We start from the raw sequence: 13,103 nt of genomic DNA, 5'->3' as shown, positions 1-13,103 counted from the left end.
GTTTTCCCTGCTCATCTGTGCAAAAATTGCGCTGCGTTACAAATTGCGCAGTGTTTTTGAGATGCGATTTTCATGATTGATGCTGCTATATACGTAAAAATTTTGATTAAAAAACCATCATGAAAGAATACAGACAAACTATATCGAAGACGCATAATTGTGTAAAACCATTCTGGAAATAATGGTAATGTAAATTATCGCACAAAACACATACGTGATTGCAGGTGTCATAAATGATGGGTCAAAGAAAGCACTACTTCGATAATTGAATATTTACTAACGGTGGCCTTTAGCAAAACGGACCATCTCGCGAGGTATGTCAGAGAATCAAGCAATCTCATGCAGATATTTTCTTATTCACAGCATGAACAAACTGGAACACTCCTGTACCAGATTGAAATAAGTGTGGAAATGATCAAACGAGGAGGGCCAGCTGTTTTAACTAAATTCGCAGACATTTATTCAAGGAAGAGACATAAATTAACTCCCACTATCGTGCAATGGCATGTCAATAATTATTTTATTCAACACAACACTGACTTTAAAATGCAAAAAATGGAAATGATTTCCTGCCTCAAGTGAGCACTGAGGCATCGGTGCTCATCTCCTCTTTACAGTGCTGCAGAGCCAACGGAAGAAACTCCACATTCCTATGGCGGCGGCGGGTCCCTCCGTAGGACCACTGTTGGCTATCTCACTAAATGTCACTCGTTTCTTTGGCCCCGAAGGGACGACATTGGAGGGATAAGTCAAGACCCAATTCGGAGTTGAACTCTCGACCTTCCAATTGCGAGCTGCACGCTACACCCCTGAGCCGTCATGGGGCCAGAGCGCCGTCTTCACTTACCACTAAAATAGGCCTTGACCAACTCTTTAGTTTGGTCGATTGCTCTGGTTTTGTTTTTGTTTCCTACTTTTCTTGCATTATGCATTGGGATCCTAGGGTGGAATGCGCATTATACATTTCAATTATTATTTTTAACGTAATTAAGGATAGCCTATTTTCACGAATTAAATATTTACCTAATTAGACGAATGAACCCTGTAAAGTACGTAAAAGCAATCTGCGATCAACTATTATTACACTAATTAACCCTGTAAGTTACAACCAATCAATATGCAATCAACTCCAATATCCGGTTAACCTGCAGGGGTGGTGTGATGACGTCATGGCCGGTCTGATGACGTAAATGAGACCTACTTAAGGACCCAGGTCAATGAAGTTGCAGGCAATCACCTGACTTTTTGCGAATATCTGAAGATGCCGGTTCTGATCTCCAGTGAAACGTCGTACAAAAGAGCTAATTTTAAAACAAGCAACGGATCGCACTCCCGCAGGCAGAGTTTATTGTTCGTGCCAGATCCTAAGTCTACTAACGCTACTAATCCTCAACAAATGTTACGTTGTGTTCCTCAGAAAGTCGGCAAAGTGAGTGCGAAACAACGTACATCGGGGCGACGTATTTAGGGGGACCCCTGTAATTTATTTCAATTGGCAAATGTAGACCATGACACCGGCACAACATGGTTAACATCCACCGAGTAGCCGGTGGCGTGCAATTACGGCTAGTACACCTGCAGCAATAATCACAGCGACCTGCCGGGTTCGAAACCACATACCGCTGCAACACGCAGCCAACGCACCACTGCTGGGCTGTGATGAATGTCACAACCCGAAAACTAGTGGGCGATTAACGAGATGGTAATCGTGTCAGCGAGTGATTACCATCTTGTTTTGTGTTTTTCATTTGTCACACTCGTGTTTCAAATGGTGGACGCCGCTCCCGAGCACTTTTCAGTCACAGTTTCTGCATCCCCTTTTTTCCCCCCCATGCTCCATTGACGCTGTTTAATTGAGAGCATCGTGACTTCTCCATGAGGCGCGACCTTAGCGGGAGGTTTAACCACGGCGGGTTGGGGAGTGCCAAAACCCCGGCAGCGGGGGCGGCCGGCACATAACCCACGTATCACACACGGTCATACAAAGCACGCTGACACGTTCCAATTAGACGCGGGCGCCGACTGCATCGCTCCTTCGCTCGCTATATTCTCGGTCCTCCTCCTTCACACGCACAATCGGGGCGTAGGGTTCGCCGCTGGCTCTGCGCTCCCCCGTGGCTTCCTGCAAAACCCGATTCGCCTGGTCTGACCCGCACGCGCTCTCGTCCCACTTGTGAGCGTGCCCCCGGGGGACCCAGAGACCTCTCTCCCACGAGGAATTTCGCCAGGAATTTAAATGAGTCAATAAATTGCCTCCGTCGAGGCACACAGCCAAGGGGGGGTGGCGGCGGGTGAGAAATCTGTACAATTTTCAAGAGCTGATTTCGCCAGGCAGATGCTCTTGATATCCCTGTATAAAAATGCAGTCTTTTTTTACGTCTATAATGATGCCCTGACAAATCCTCCGAGCTCTCAGTTGGGTTCCACGGACACAAGTGCTGGGCTACTGCACAAGGCTGGCACGGCCACCTCCGATAACAGTACAGGATTAAGGAGTCGCGTGATTGTAACTGCACTGCAGTCATTGCCCCAATACACACTTTTTCAGGAGGTACAAATGGAATGGGAGCCTTTGGCCAAATCACCCGGATTGCACTCAATCGCATCAAAATATCAGAAGCTAAGCCGGAGTGAGCCTGGTTAGTTCTTGGCTGGGTGATCACCGTGTATAAAATGGGTGTTAAAGGATGTTGCATGGGACAGTGCATAAAATACATTGGTGTACTGTACTCCAACATATATGCTCCCCACCTTCACCATCCCACATTGAGCAACATACTGAAGTATGGTAATTGAACCCCCAAGACCCGCACGGCATGGGGAGGCCCTCAATACAGCAGTGGATTGGCATAACGGCTGCAAACGTACACAAGTAAACATGTATATGCGTACAAATAAATTCCGTTGCTTTTGAAATGCAATACAAAAGAAGAAGTAGTTCTAGTAGTGCCGGACTTCCGAGGATTTCTAAACACGGCAGACCTTTGAGGAGGGCGGAGTAGAACTGAGGCTCGATGGCCCCGACCGCCACATACTGCCCGTCGGCCGTGCGGTACGTGTCGTAGAAGGGTGCCCCGGTGTCCAGCATGTTCTCTCCACGAGGCCGGGCCCACAGGCCCGCGGGCCGCGTGCGCCACACGAATGAGCCCACATAGGCCGCCCCCTCCACCTGCCCGGGAGCGCAAAGTAGACAGGAGGTGAGGTGAGACAGCGGCCCCCAAGTGACGTCGTCCCACAGTGACCGACTTGGGAGAGATTTATCAGAATCAAAATATATATTTATACTGGGGGATTCCGATGAGCTATGTAGCTAGTTTTCACAGATGTCAAGGAGGGGCGGGTCAGAGCGCTACAACAAGCAATACAAAAACACGACAGGAGTGCAAAATATAGGAAAGGTAAACAAATCGCTTAAAAAAATATATAAAATAAACTATTTTTATCTTTCCAGGCAAAGCCCACCGAACTATTAGCTTATTTTTCAGAAGTGACCTGCCCATAAATGATAGCGCAACGAGATCGCTTACCACATTGGAATTTACAGCAGCAAAATCATCCAAATAATATATCTCCTTTCTTACACTGTGCAATCGAGTCCATGGTGATGTGGCTCAGAAGGCGCCAGGTTATTTTCCCACTGCAGGACATGAGCCGTGCTGCTGACATTACTTGCAATAAACGAGTCGAGTCGCGTGCAGATAGTGATATGTATAACGGAAATTATTAACCCCGCCCCTGGCCCTGCTTGGCCCCCAGCCAGAATCCGATGGGAGGCCAGGGTTTAACGGTTTGTTTCTGGCTTGGCTGGACAAATAGCCGATGGAAAACCACCTGTAGTCGGAAGGTCCCTCATGTAGCTAGAGCTTAGGGGCTCACATTATGAGGGGCCTTTAAATATACAAAAAAATATCTGATATGAAGTGTCAAGTTTTACATAATCGGTTGAAAAATTTAGGAAACGAGGAAAAAAGACTCTCTAAAATGTTTTTTTTCATTCCGATATGACAAAAATATAGAGGTATTCTTCGATGGGGCCTCTTAAGCTTGACATAGCTATGTCATAATCCGGTCCTGGTTGCATCTCTCTACAACAGGGGTGGCCAACCTGTAACAGACCAAGAGCCAAAAATTACCCATGAGTTCTGCAAAGAGCCAAGTGTATTTCTATTGACAGTTTTAGGCACAGCACGGGAGACATTCATTATTTTTTGCTACTGTGAAAGCGTGTTCTATGTTATGCCCTTTCAAAAGAACTGCATGTGGTGGATTAAAGAACCGCATGTGGGTCGGAAGACGCCCAGTTGGCCACTGCTGCTCTACAAGAAGACAGAGCAGCCAAGGGGGCAGGACACTTGGCACCCCTCACGTCACATGCAAAAGGTGTGGGTGGCCTGCCGTTCCATTACCAGTCTTTTCCAAAATACCTTGTTCTTCAGCCAGAAATGCATCCTGCCCAAGAAGACTTATTTTCTTAAACAGCCAATATCAAGCATCTAATTTTATTTGTTCCCAATCTATGCACTCCGTCTTCATGTCTCTCAGTGCAATTCCCAGCGTGCACCTTTCCAAGTGTCTTTGTACACTGTTCACCTCCTGTTCCATTTTCTTTGCGAGTGTCCTTTTTCTGGTTCAAATGGAATTGCGGTAACATGCACTGATTACTTTTTCATGTAAATTGCCTTTTGACAGCCTAAACATGTGTAGATTATCATGGTATTTTATATTCATTATTTTTTCCCAGAATCTGATTGATAGATGCATGACTGAAGACGTCATATCAAACAATGAATGGGAGCATGATAGCAGTTGATTGACTATTCACAAAAGATTGCCATTTGGTAGAAAGACGGAAGCATTACACATGATTGGGACGAATCCTTAACATTAGTGTATAATGTAACATGGATCTTTGTAGCAAAACTCATGAGTATGAATTTTACACACTTTGTAATGCTTACCTAATAGGACTGAGAGTTTGTTTGAATTAGCTGTCCATCCATACATCTCTCTGTTCTGCGCTCCGTTTGTCTGTCCGTCCATAACAACATAACTCCCGTGTAGGTGATACAATATGAACCAAAACTTAGAATGTTGCGTTGCTACAGTGAGGGAAAAAAGTATTTGATCCCCTGCTGATTTTGTACGTTTGCCCACTGACAAAAAAATGATCAGTCTATAATTTTAATGGTAGGTTTATTTGAACAGTGAAAAACAGAATAACAACCACAAAATCCAGAAAAACGCATGTCAAAAATGTTATAAATTGATTTGCATTGTAATGAGGGAAATAAGTATTTGACCCCTCTGCAAAACATGACTTAGTACTTGGTGGCAAAACCCTTGTTGGCAATCACAGAGGTCAGATGTTTCTTGTAGTTGGCCACCAGGTTTGCACACATCTCAGGAGGAAGTTTGTCCTACTCCTCTTTGCAGATATTCTCCAAGTCATTAAGGTTTCGAGGCTGACGTTTGGCAACTCGAACCTTCAGCTCCCTCCACAGATTTTCTATGGGATTAAGGTCTGGAGACTGGCTAGGCCACTCCAGGACCTTAATGTGCTTCTTCTTGAGCCACTCCTTTGTTGCCTTGGCCGTGTGTTTTCGGTCATTGTCATGCTGGAATACCCATCCACGACCCATTTTCAATGCCCTGGCTGAGGGAAGGAGGTTCTCACCCAAGATTTGACAGTACATGGCCCCGTCCATCGTCCCTTTGATGCGGTGAAGTTGTCCTGTTCCCTTAGCAGAAAAACACCCCCAAAGCATAATGTTTCCACCTCCATGTTTGACGGTGGGGATGGTGTTCTTGGGGTCATAGGCAGCATTCCTCCTCCTCCAAACACGGCGAGTTGATGCCAAAGAGCTCCATTTTGGTCTCATCTGACCACAACACTTTCACCCAGTTGTCCTATGAATCATTCAGATGTTCATTCGTAAACTTCAGACGGGCATGTATATGTGCTTTCTTGAGCAGGGGGACCTTGCGGGCGCTGCAGGATTTCAGTCCTTCACAGCGTAGTGTGTTACCAACTGTTTTCTTGGTGACTATGGTCCCAGCTGCCTTGAGATCATTGACAAGATCCTCCCGTGTAGTTCTGGGCTGATTCCTCACCGTTCTCATGATCATTGCAACTCCACGAGGTGAGATCTTGCATGGAGCCCCAGGCCGAGGGAGATTGACAGTTATTTTGTGTTTCTTCCATTTGCGAATAATCGCACCAACTGTTGTTACCTTCTCACCAAGCTGCTTGGCGATGGTCTTGTAGCCCATTCCAGCCTTGTGTATGTCTACAATCTTGTCACTGACATCCTTGGAGAGTTCTTTAGTCTTGGCCATGGTGGAGTTTGGAATCTGATTAATTGCTTCTGTGAACAGGTGTCTTAAATACAGGTAACAAGCTGAGATTAGGAGCACTCCCTTTAAGAGTGTGCTCCTAATCTCAGCTCGTTACCTGTATAAAAGACAACTAGGAGCCAGAAATCTTTCTGATTGAGAGGGGGTCAAATACTTATTTCCCTCATTAAATGCAAATCAACTTGTAACATTTTTGACATGCGTTTTTCTGGATTTTTGTTGTTGTTATTCTGTCTCTCACTGTTCAAATAATCCTACCATTAAAATTATAGACTGATCATTTCTTTGTCAGTGGGCAAACGTACAAAATCAGCAGGGGATCAAATACTTTTTTCCCTCACTGTATTTGGGACTTACTTCATTAAAAACTGGCCACATTGCTAAAAACGGCTTGGTTTACTCACACCGATAGCATGGCGGTGGTGGCTACGCACACCTGTAATCCAGCACTGTGCAGGCAGCAAGGATTGGTAGATCACATAAATATTGCAAACCTCCCTTCTTGTGGTCATTGAGGTGCCATACCCTGCCTCGCGTAGGGGCCACTCTTGTAGAGTGTTGCACCCACGCACAGTGGGTTTTCTCCGGGTGCTGCGGTTTCCTCCCACATGTGTCGTGGGTTACATTCAGGCGCACACTGGAACTTTCGAGGCAACACCATTTATCAGCTAAACACAATGGGTAACTCTTAACATTAACAGGATAACAATATAGGGTGGTAACCACCGTTCCTAACTTAGCTAACACACGGGGATACTACATTACTGGACCGGAGACCGAGGATCGTAGATGGTGGCTTCATCCCAGAGTTGACCCAGCAGAACAGCCCAGCTCTCCGTCCACACCCCGCCCTAGGCCACACCCCCCTTTCCGATCCTTCGGGAAGGCCCGAGCCCCCAACCACGTGACCCCCTGGGGCCCCTGGCCCCCCTTTATCCGGTCACGTGTCCTGTTGGGTTCACGCAGAGTGTCACGGTCTGACACGACCTCCGTGACATCCGCCTACAGCCCCCATACCGAGCCAACACAGTAGTGTCATTCTACTACACTACACATGTATAAACACTCATTAACTGGCTGCAAACATCTTAATATATAGAGAACCGAAGAGCTTGGTAAATTGTTGGTGGCGCCGGCTCACTGTCTCTATGCTACCTACCAGCTTGTCTGTGGTTCTTTGGCGATTGTGATGCAATTTGAATGAACAGCGCAAATATACAAAACTAAACATGATTATCCATAATACAGGTTTTTTGGGTTCAATCGCGTAAATATATGTCATTAAACCCGCCATCACCCGACACAGCCAATCAGTAAGGTTTGTCACGTGAACAGAACATGCCAATTTGTTACTAGTGTAATGCGAGCAAGGATTGAGGGGGGGCAGAGTCTGGGTCACGTGGGGAGTGGGTGGAGTTAGGGTCACGTGGGAGAGAGGATTTAGGGGGAGATCCGGAAGGGGAAGGGGGAGTGGAGACGGAGTGAAACAGGAGGAGGCCACGCTGGGCAGGACAGAGAGAGTAGCGCGGTCGCCACGTGGTGGGAGACGTCGACACCGTCAGCCATCGGTGTCAGACGCAGAGAGCTAGTGGCTGTGGGAGGCTAGCTGTATATGGGGCAGCAGTGAAGCTAGAGAGCGGAGCAGCGGTGTGGCTGCAAGGTGGAGCAGCAGGGAGACTGCCTAACGGAGCAGCAGGGAGACTGCATATCGGAGCAGCAGGGAGACTGCATATCGGAGCAGCCGAGTGGCTGTGGAGAGATCGTCGGGAGGGACACGGGCCTGAGCGAGGACGCCGTGGTAACGAGATTCTACGAACCCAATAAAGGACAACGGAGATCGACATCTGAGAGAGAGTCCTTTATTACACTAGTACAGCACACCGGTGTGTTGGAGAGCAAAGCCACAACATTTACAATGAGTACGACGTTTCGCCGACGAGATAAACATTTACAATCAGATTGTAAATGTTGTGGCTTTATTCTCCAACACACCGGTGTGCTATACTCGTGTAGTGTCAACGATTCAGAGACAGAGTTTCTAGGAGGCACTTTCTTTATGAACAAATATCACGGTCTCATCCGCACACTCTCCATAGTAGCTCAGCCTGTACATAACACTAGCCGTCTAACACTGACAGTGTTGACTGAGATAGCCAACTGCTATCATTCGTAGCACAATATCTAGCGGAGGCATTTAGCAACGATGCCGATGAGACGACAGCAACGACGAGACGAGTCTATTCCCAGAACCGGCAGCCTCGAGCTCCTTCCTGCTCTTGGGTCCTTTTATGCTCCCAGCGCGGCCTGGCTTCGCCCTCACCGTGCCTCCCTTCTTGAACCCGCTAGCAGGTTCCAGGGGCCTCTAGACAGGGTCCTCCATGACCCTTACCCTAGTTCCTCCCTTCTGCCCACACACCGTGCACACCCTCACTGGCGTGTGTACTATCTGTCCACCACAGTTTCCGCTGTTGTCCACCAGCCGGTGCTATTACACTATACTAGTAACGAATTGGCATGTTCTGTTTGCGTGACAAACCTTACTAATTGGCTGTGTCGGGTGGCAGTGGGTTTAACGACACATATATATTTACATGATCTAACCAAACAAAACCTGTATTATGGATATTGGTCGCAAGATGGTTCAGTCATTAACACGGTGACAAGTGTGATAGCAATGCTCACTTGACATTCGTGAAGTAGGCAAATGGGAATGTGTGTGTGCTGCACAATGCAGGACATTGCTTGGTGCGTGTTTTTACACGTGGGAATGTGAAGTGGGCATAAGGCACATCACACATCGCAGCTGATTTAACGTGAAAACTCCCCCCTCGTGTTGCGTGCATCACAGAATTAAAGTCACACAATTTACGTATGTATGTACGTTCAACTTCTTTCGCACCGTATGTAGCCAACCATGCCAATCTGATGTTCGAGGGAAGGACCATAAACGAAACACAGCCCCTTTGTCAATCCACTGCTGGATGAAGGTATTCCCATGCTATGTTAATCATGAAGCTGGTCAATGCGAGTTGGTGACGGTGGTTAGAGGAGGGTCGAAGACCGGTTCAAATATCTCTCGCCACTTATATAAGTGGCCGGAGTCAGGAATCAAACTCAGGTCACCAAGTTCCTAAAGCAGTGGGCTCACCACTGTGCCACTTTTACCCTCATACAGATGTAGTGTCAGTGATTCGGAGACGAGGTTTGTAGGAGGCACCTTATTATATTTAGAACATTCATGGTCTTGCCTGCACACTCTCTACAGTCTCTTAACTTCGCCTATACACAACACGCGCTGACTGAGACAGCCAACAACTATCTGGCAGCGCAATATCAAGCGAAGATGGCAGCGACGACGGTGACGAGACAACAGCAACGACGAGACAAATCCAATCCCAGAACCGGCAGCCTCGAGCTCCTGCTCTCGGTTCCTTTTATCCTACCCACTAGCAGGTTCCAGGGACTTCCAGACGGGGTCCTCCGTGACCCTTGCCCCAGTTCCTCCGCCCTGCCAAAACACCTGTGCACACGCTCACCGGTGTGTGTATTGTCTGTCTACCACAGTTGCTGCTGCTGCCCACCAGCCGGCGCTATTACACTACACAGAGAACAAGTAAGATTTCATTTCTAAACAGTGTGAGAACCCATACAAGCAAAGGTCTCTTTGGCAAAGGAAACCGAATGTGAAAAACAAATGATGCAGTATGCAAACATATTTCACTGGGGGAAAGGAATAAATGCAATAATAAAAAAACTAAAGTGAAAAAGGTTTCTCAACATAAAATTTGATTCATATGTACAATAAAAATCCTGACGTAAATATTGGGCAGGGATAGGCAGTCTGATGCAACACCAGCCCAACACTAGGCCACCCGGCCACCACACAACACGAGGCTCATTATGATCATCATCATTATGTTCATCATCATCCTCATCATCAGTCTGTATCCAGACATCCAAGTCGATTGGAGGGCAACATCTCCCATTGCCTTCATATCCTCCCATCTGCTGTCTTCATCACTCTTCAGTGATCTTCTCTCCTTTCCTAGGCCTATATGACACCAACTTTCCACCTCCTTCCTTGGCCGTGCCTCTTGGTCTCGTTCCCTCCATTCTCAACTCAACAAAAGTCCAACCCAAATACTTAGTTTATTTTGTTCAAATGGGTGCAAACTCAGGAAACCAGGATAGTCTAATTTGCAACACCTGGGGCATTGGTATGCCAGTAGGGGGTGATGAATGCAAGGTATAATCTCGATTAAGTATATTGTGGTAAAAAAAATTACTCGCCAAATTTGGACCTTGTCACCGTTACACATTGTTAGCTTGTGAATGAAGTCAGGGGATCTTTAATGTCTGCTGTCAAACAAACGGTATGTAGGATTTAATGGTTAATATACCCTCAGTAATAATCAGGACAGCAGTTGGATACGAGCTGTGAACCTCTGCAACAAATGGCGAACGCCCCACTGCTAGGGGCCACGTCACCACCAACACTGAGCACAACGTCGACAGGGCTCAGTTTCCTTTCAACAGCAGCATCGGCAAAAATGTAAATTACGCGGGGAAGTACGCACCATGCTCGTGTCGATGACTTGCCCGAGGCCAGACCTGTTCCTCTCCAGCATGGCCATGGTGATGCCCATGGCACACATGAGCCCACCGCCCGCAAAGTCCGCCAGCAGGTTCAGAGGCGGCGTGGGCTTCTCGCCCTGGCGCCCCAGCATGGACAGCAAGCCTGCAGGGTCAAGGAGAAACGGCCGCACACAATATTATGACGCAGCCACCGCCACGCGAGAAGCTCCAGCTCAGCAGAAAGATTCCCCTCCCTCTACAAATCCACTTTAAAACATTTCACAAATATTGCATACATATGTAATGCGGGCGTAAATGGGCGGGTCGGATGTGACGATCCGAGAGGGAGGAGTCAGGGTCACGTGGGGGGAGATGTTATAGCGGGGAGACAGGAAGACATCTGGGTCAGTCGGGGGAGTGAAGAGTGGAGACCACGTTGGGTGGTCGCCGTGCCTCAGCCTGGTGGCTGAGGGGCTCATGACGGCGCCAGCCAGCGGGGTGGAAGAGAGAGTGTGGGATATAGAGTTAGAGTGAGGCCACGCAGGGCGGAGGTCGAGGAGTGGCGAGATCGCCACACACACGGAGAGTAAGACTTGGCACCGTCGGTCAGCGGTGACCAAGCGCGGGGGAACGACGGGCAGCGGTGGAGCTGCAGTGAGAGCAGCGGTGGAGCTGCAGTGAGGGCAGCCGGAGGACTGCACAGGGGATCTGCAGCGGAGCTGCAAAGGTGTGGAGGCTACGGGAACGAGGGCAGCTATGGAGCTGCCAAGGGGAGAGCTCTGAGCGAGGGCCGTGTGGGAAAGGTGTAAGAACCCGAATAAAGGACAACGGAGACAGACCCAGGATCGAGTCCTTTATGACACTGGTGTCAGAAGTGAAACGGCATGTCAAACAAGCTCAGAGGAAAGAATATTCCTGCACCATCATCTGCTACATCATCCGACGACGACGACCTTCCTCAGACGGTGGATCTGCCTGCGATGGAAGAGGAGATCCGTGCTGGAACGAGTACGGGTCCGGGTGAGCAAGATGTCGCCGCGTCGGTGGACCTGTCTGCGCCGAAGGACGCCAACTTACGATGGAGACAGATGGCGGCGCAGCTGGAGACCTTGAAAATCGTGCTGGCGCAACTGTGTGAGCTCACCACGCCGAGGACGGCGTCGGGGAGGCCCGGTGGTGATCTGCAGGCCTCCGCCTTTCCTGCGCTGCCAGCGCCATCTGCCACGCGGCACGAAGACGCCATCTTGGGCGTGGCAGGGGAGAAACGGCGGGAAGCCACCATCTTGTCTTCACCGCGGCGGGAAGACGCCGCCATCTTCAACATCGCGGCGGGGAGGCAGCCTTGCGCTGCCATCTGGAGGTGCCGCGGGGTGAGCAGCCTGCTGTGAGCTGCTGTTTTGCGAGGAGGAGCTGCGAGGAGAGGACGCCGACGCTGCAGCTGCTGGGGCGGGAGCTCTCCCGTTGTTGTATGTGTCGGGTTATGAAATTTTGATAAAAATAATAAAAATTAATAATTTTCCAAAAAATGCGCAAATCGCATTAATTATGTTAATGTGTGTATTAACATGCATAAATTATGATAATGTGTGTAATTATATGCATAAATTATGATAATCGCGGAGATAAGCGTAGTAATTTATGCGGATGCTTGCGGTTATGTTAATGTGTGCAGTTGTGATAATTAGGCTTAGCTTCGTTTATCCAGAGTTATATCAATCAGGATAACACGATTATCGTCGATTAAACATTTACTGATTATCTTAGTGTGTTTATATTATTTTAGGTCTCCAGTTTCAGATCTCATCACAGGATACAGTTATCAAGAATAAGATAGTTTTGCATGGACTTGGAAAGAAGCACTCGAACAGTTGGTATTAAGAAATTTTAATTCTAAACAAGCACATGACACTCTAGTATGCGAAAGCAAGTATACGTCAATAAATTCATGGACAAGATTATGCAGTAACGAAAATGAATGACTAAAAATACTTCTTCATTGGCGTGATTATGTAGTTAACGAAAATGAATGACTAAAACATTTCTTTTTCATGTAACTCGACGACAGCAACTGCTTTGCACGATCAGTTGATATTGAACGCACCACCTCGAAATGGCAACCCTTTTTGAAACGCAAAGATAATTTTTTTTTTAGTCTTATTCGTGTGCGTGCTGTG

At 47.8% G+C, this 13,103-nt stretch overlaps 1 protein-coding gene across 1 annotated transcript in view; it reads right to left on the bottom strand.

The window, feature by feature from the left end:
- The window catches only part of AMACR (alpha-methylacyl-CoA racemase), a 49,516-nt gene that overhangs the window by 15,797 nt on the left and 20,616 nt on the right, over positions 1-13,103 (bottom strand). The window contains exons 4-5 of the mRNA XM_078874715.1: positions 10,932-11,092; positions 2,983-3,169 (exon numbers count right to left, since the gene is read on the bottom strand). Of these exons, the coding sequence (XP_078730841.1) occupies positions 2,983-3,169; positions 10,932-11,092 (348 nt within the window). The remainder of the gene's footprint in view (positions 1-2,982; positions 3,170-10,931; positions 11,093-13,103) is intronic.

Source organism: Lampetra fluviatilis, chromosome 39 (genome assembly GCF_964198595.1).
Source record: "Lampetra fluviatilis chromosome 39, kcLamFluv1.1, whole genome shotgun sequence".
NCBI lineage: Eukaryota > Metazoa > Chordata > Hyperoartia > Petromyzontiformes > Petromyzontidae > Lampetra > Lampetra fluviatilis.
Note: the sequence above shows the minus strand (reverse complement) of the source record. Positions and strands in the feature narration are given on the sequence as shown.